Genomic DNA, 6,101 nt, shown 5'->3' with positions numbered 1-6,101 from the left:
TATAATATTCATTATAGAAATAAACAGACTATTTTTTATCATACACTCTCATGAAAGATATAGTAGTCTTCACGCAATCTCAAATAGAAAAAAAGTACTATAAAAAATTTATTATTTCATAAATAATATCTCTACATACTTTGGCCTTAACTCTTAGTACTGGACGAGTTTTAATTTTGCGTTCTCTGTGGGTGGTTCTTAAGAGTGTGGTGTACCAGATATATGTGTACACCCGGTTCACGCAAAAACTAGCTTTTCATTTGCTTAGCGCGGAATCATCGGCCCCCTCTTTTTGGGCTCCGATCCGGCCTAGGCTCTTGAACCAGCCCAGTGGCATAGTAGTAAATATACCAAAATCTACGAAAAAGTCGTAGCATGAACCTGGTGTATGATACATCTCATGCACCATATTAAATATTTAATGATCAATACTTATTATAATTAATATCTAGTGGTAATCTTAACTACGATCCATTTGAGTACTTTAAAACTTTTTTTTATATTTTTATTCCAGTGCCTTAAATTTTGCTCATTTATTTAACCTATTTAACGAATTATCTATTAAAAATTGGAAAAACTTCAAAAATCTCCCCTGTAGTTTCACTTTTTTTCACTTTAGTACCATTTGGTTTAAAATGTATCAAATCAGTACTCTGTGGTTTCTCACTTTATCACTTTAGTACCCTGTGGTTTAAAATGTATCAAGTTAGTACCCTATGATTTTGCATTTTATCACTTTAATACCCTGTGTTTTTTTTTTTTTTCAAGTTAGTACCCTGTGATTTGTATAAACCATAGGGTACTAAAGTGATAAAGTGTAAAACCATAGGGTACTAAAGTGATAAAGTGAGAAACCACAGGGTACTAACTTGATACATTTTAAACCACAGGGTACTAAAGTGAAAAAAAGTGAAACTACAGGGTACTAACTTGATACATTGCAAACCACATGGTACTAAAATGAAAAAGTATGAAACCACGGGGGGGTTTTTAAAGTTTTTCCTTAAAAATTTATACATATCACTGGTTTTAGTGAATATATATCAAATATGGTAAGATTACCTGAAAAATTTCTGAAGTTGAAAAATTATCAAAATAAATTAAATCAAATGAATTGAACAGCAATGCAAAAAAAATAAAATATTTTAAGATTAAATAGTAAAATACAAATGGTTCATAATTCAAGTGAGTTTCATATATTTTTATAAAAAAATTACAATATCTAAAAGCTGATAAATATAAAATTTATTATTTGTAAACCAGATTTTTCCAAAGGTTAGAAATATAACAAAGGTATTGATTTTAAATATATGTAAGACTTTTAAACATTATATGCATGACTCAAATTCTAATCTCTAGATTGAATTTTTCAAAATTTTAAAACTCTGGTGCACGGTGCACCGGGCGCACGCAAAAAGCATACAGACGTAACCGCAACTCGAAGTGTTTGACGAACCGAAGGGCATAATCGTAAATGCGCACCTCTTCACACTCCTTGAACTCCGAGATCACGGTGGCTATAAAATACACCCACCACCCCTTCTCCCCTACACCTTCTCTCTCTCTCTCTCTCTCTCTCTCTCTCTCGCGGCCGCGGCTTCGTCTTCAACCTCTCTCCACCATCCCCATCCCCAACCCTCGAAGCTCCCGAAGCTCCCATTTGAAGGTTCTCCAAGGTTCGTCCTCTCCCTCTCTCTCTCTTTCGCTCTCCATTTTTGTAGCTTCGAAAACCCTTCGATTTTAGCAGATCTGGAAATCCTGACCCAGAAACCCCCCAGATCTCGCCATTTTGATCCATCTACGATCTCCATTTCCTCCAGATCTGGCGAAAACCCTAGGTCTCGGGGCCGCATCTGGCGCCAAGATGAGATCCGTCGCCGGATTCGCCATCCGGATCGGCTTCTTCTCCCTCGTCGTCCTCCTCGGCTCCGTCCATGGCTTCTACCTCCCCGGGAGCTACCCCCACAAGTACCAGGTCGGGGATCCGTTGTTGGTGAAGGTAAACTCCCTCACCTCCATTGACACCGAGATGCCCTTTAGCTACTATAGCCTCCCCTTTTGCAAGCCCCAAGAGGGCGTTAAGGATAGCGCCGAGAACCTCGGCGAGCTCCTCATGGGCGATCGCATTGAGAATTCCCCGTATCGATTCAAGATGTACACGAACGAGTCCGATATACTCCTGTGCCGATCGGATCCGCTCACGCCGGAGAATTTCAATCTCCTCAAGAAGCGGATCGATGAGATGTATCAGGTGAATCTCATTTTGGATAATCTCCCTGCGATCCGGTACACCAAGAAGGATGATTACTTCTTGCGGTGGACGGGGTACCCGGTGGGGATCAAGGTCGGGGACGCGTACTTTGTGTTCAACCACCTCAAGTTTACGGTGTTGGTCCACAAGTATGAGGAGACCAATGTGGCGAGGGTGATGGGGACCGGGGATGCTGCTGATGTTATCCCGACGCTCGATAAGTCCGGATCTGGCGGATTGCCGCAGGGATGGATGGTGGTTGGATTTGAGGTTGTTCCCTGTAGCTACCTCCACGATTCGGAGTCAATCAAGTCCTTGAGGATGTATAACAAGTATCCCGCGAAGATCCAGTGCGATCCGACTACCGTCGCGATGTCCATTAAGGAGAATCAGCCGATTGTATTCACTTACGAAGTCTCCTTCGTGGAGAGCGACATCAAGTGGCCATCGAGGTGGGACGCCTACTTGAAGATGGAGGGGGCGAAGGTGCATTGGTTCTCGATCCTCAATTCGCTAATGGTTATTGCCTTCCTCGCTGGTATAGTTTTGGTGATTCTTCTGAGGACGGTTCGTAGGGATCTGACTCGGTATGAAGAGCTCGACAAGGAAGCTCAAGCCCAGATGAACGAGGAGCTCTCGGGGTGGAAGCTTGTGGTCAGCGACGTCTTTAGGGCTCCGAGCCATCCGATGCTTCTTTGCGCGATGGTCGGAGATGGGGTCCAGATCCTCGGCATGGCGGTGGTCACCATCTTGTTTGCAGCCCTAGGGTTCATGTCCCCGGCCTCGAGAGGAGCTCTCATCACTGGAATGCTCTTCTTCTACCTAATTCTTGGAATCGTAGCTGGGTATGCTGGGGTTAGAGTTTGGAAGACTATTAAATGCGGGGATCACTCTGGGTGGGTCTCGGTTTCATGGCGTGTGGCTTGCTTCTTCCCTGGTATCGCCTTTTTGATCCTCACCACGCTGAACTTCCTCTTATGGGGCAGTCACAGCACAGGAGCTATCCCTATTTCTTTGTTCGCCGTTCTATTATTGCTTTGGTTCTGCATCTCAGTCCCTCTTACTCTCATCGGCGGATTCCTCGGTGCCAGGGCACCTCATATCGAGTACCCTGTGAGGACCAACCAAATCCCCCGCGAGATCCCGCCGCAGAAATACCCGTCGTGGTTGTTGGTTCTCGGAGCCGGCACACTGCCCTTTGGCACCCTTTTCATTGAGCTCTTCTTCATAATGTCCAGCATTTGGATGGGCCGCGTCTACTACGTGTTCGGCTTCCTCTTCATAGTGTTGATACTCCTCGTGGTTGTGTGCGCCGAGGTGTCTCTCGTGCTCACTTACATGCATCTCTGTGTGGAGGATTGGAAGTGGTGGTGGAAGTCGTTCTTCTCGTCCGGATCTGTTGCGATTTACATCTTCTTCTACTCAGTTAACTACCTCGTCTTCGATCTTAAGAGCTTGAGCGGGCCCGTCTCTGCTACCCTCTACCTCGGGTACTCACTCTTCATGGTCATCGCGATCATGCTCGCTACCGGCACGGTCGGGTTCATTTCCTCTTTCTGGTTCGTTCACTACCTCTTCTCGTCGGTAAAACTAGATTGAGCTGAGTTGCCTCTGCGGCGAGGATTTTCCCTCACCCAAATCGTAGTTCGGGAACTGGACAAAGGTAAAATTATCGCACAGATTCTTAGTTCCTACATCTTCGATGGTGACATTGTTCGGTACCTGATAGAATGATTCTTATTATTTTTTTCTTAAATCATATACCTAAGCATATATTCGTGTATCTGCATTTGAGTAGCTATTTGAGTTGTAATAGGATGAATTAGCCGAATGTCGTCTGTCGCCTTCTTCTTTGTTTACTCTTTGCTTTTCCTATGCTTCTTGTATTGAATAATACCTCAGATTCTTATGATGCATTTATAGTTCCTCTTAGCCATCTTGTTTGTTCAGATTCAGCATCAGTTGTGCTCAAGTATCATGTTGATCTGGTTAATGAAGTGCTCCGCGCGGAACCGATTCTGCACTAAGCTTTACTTACCGCATCGATTAGGAGTTACTAAAAAACCGTCCGGAGCATCCCAGCATACTTTACAATGTAGTGTTGTTTCGGTATTACTGCTCAAAGAAGCGCAAATCTGTCCAATAGCTATCTCTGTAAACTTCTACTTTTGGTGCGTATTTAGCTTCCGACTGCTGCAAAAAGTTTCGAATTGTACAGCTCTGTTATTTGTGATGTTTCTCTCTGCCCACCTTCCTACTTTCCTTACCTACTTCATCTCAACCCTGACAATGAGAAATAAATCAAATATTGCTGGTTGCCACAAACTGTTCTTTATTATAAACTATGTAGTGCATTTGCATGAAACGAAACAAATTCTCAACTCTACCTATCCTTAGGGCGGGCCGTTTGGTTCGATATAATTGTAAATACAATATAATTAGAGGGTTATATACTCAGTTAAAAATATAGTAATTATAATTTTATGCATTTGTTGTATTGCATGCAGTTGAAAAGCACATTAACGAATTTTTTTCATTTTGTATGGAAGGTAATAACTGATAACACTACTACCTATGTAGGAAAGAATGTTTTTTTAAATTATTCTCTCTAAGTGTTGCAGTTGAAACTATAGCTAATTTAAACATAGTTTCAACCGCTGTAAAATTATAATAGTTAAATTATTCAAATATATCAAAATAAATGCCGGGTTTGAAGAAACTGCATAGTTGTAACTGTTCAAACAGTCCCAAGGAATATATATATATATATAGTTGTAACTGTTAAAATTATTGATTTTGAGCCACTTTGATTACTAGGCAAATGATATCGAAAAATTATAAAATTTATTTTCTAGGTATTTCAAATACTCTAGATCAAATTTAACGGAGCCGATCGACGATTCGAAAGTCGCAACATCGAAAACGAGCTGAAAGCATGGAAGGCTCCGTGCTTCCGATAGCATAGTTACACATATATATCATTAGTAGTGGTATGATATATATAGTATGAGCTAGCTGGTATACTATCGTGTAGCACGGAGGCCTCCGTTGCTTACAAGTTGTTTTTCAATGATGTGGCTTCTAAATCGCGATCGCTCGTTAGATTAATCTACACTATTTGAAAGTACTTGGAAAACTAATTTCATAATTTTTCGGCGTCATTACCAATCAAACGAATAGTCTAAAAATGAACGGCCTGAAAATTGAAATTCATAAAAAACAGTGATAAAGAATTCAATTTTCAATCGGAGTATTGGTCTTGTATTAATGTTAAGTAGAATTTTCTATTAATTTTCATCTAATTTGGATACTTCTTACACCGTTGAATTAAAAGCGTATCATATCTACCTATTAAAATTGTTAATTTTGGAACCTTTTGATCACTAACCAAATGATGTCGAAAATTATGAAATTTAGTTTCCAAATACTTTTAATAGTGTAGATCAAGTCTAACGGAGCTGATCGTCGATTTGAAAGCCGCTCATTGAAAACAACTCGGTAGCACGGAGGCCTCCGTGCTCCGATAGTATACCACCTAGCTCTATATATATATATTATATATATATATATATATATATATATGAACTAGGCTACTATACTATCGGTAGCACGGAGCGTTCCGTGCTACCGAGTTGTTTTCGATGATGCGGCTTCTAAATCGGACGATCGGCTCCGTTAGACTTGATCTACACTATGGAAAGTATTTTTAGAAACTAAATTCATAATTTTTCGATAGTATTTACCTATCAAACAAGTAGTAAAATTGAACGGCTGAAAATAAAAATCTCATGAAAATAATAATAAAAATTTAAATTCAAGATCAGATATACTGACGTTACTCTAAATAGTG

General features: G+C 40.7%; 1 protein-coding gene across 3 annotated transcripts; it reads left to right on the top strand.

Annotated features, from left to right (window-relative positions):
• Window positions 1,531-4,183, top strand: LOC109711709 (transmembrane 9 superfamily member 11). 3 transcript variants are annotated; one of them, XM_020234879.1, is made up of 2 exons: window positions 1,531-1,676; window positions 1,821-4,183. In XM_020234879.1, exon 2 carries the CDS (start codon window positions 1,865-1,867, stop codon window positions 3,848-3,850), a length of 1,986 nt encoding a protein of 661 aa, XP_020090468.1. In that variant the 5' UTR covers window positions 1,531-1,676; window positions 1,821-1,864; the 3' UTR covers window positions 3,851-4,183. The 3 variants fall into 3 exon arrangements, with proteins under 3 accessions (XP_020090468.1, XP_020090469.1, XP_020090471.1); XM_020234880.1 differs by having other exon boundaries at window positions 1,550-1,676; window positions 1,748-4,183; XM_020234882.1 differs by having other exon boundaries at window positions 1,551-1,676; window positions 1,779-4,183.

The sequence above is a fragment of the Ananas comosus genome, linkage group 6 (assembly GCF_001540865.1).
Source record: "Ananas comosus cultivar F153 linkage group 6, ASM154086v1, whole genome shotgun sequence".
Lineage (NCBI taxonomy): Eukaryota > Viridiplantae > Streptophyta > Magnoliopsida > Poales > Bromeliaceae > Ananas > Ananas comosus.
The sequence above is the reverse complement of the archived record's forward strand: the minus strand, read 5'-3'. Positions and strand labels throughout refer to the sequence as shown.

What these genes read in the sequence shown, in the direction of transcription:
- LOC109711709 (XM_020234879.1), top strand. Translation starts at nt 1,865, where the DNA reads ATGAGATCCGTCGCCGGATTCGCCATCCGGATCGGCTTCTTCTCCCTC.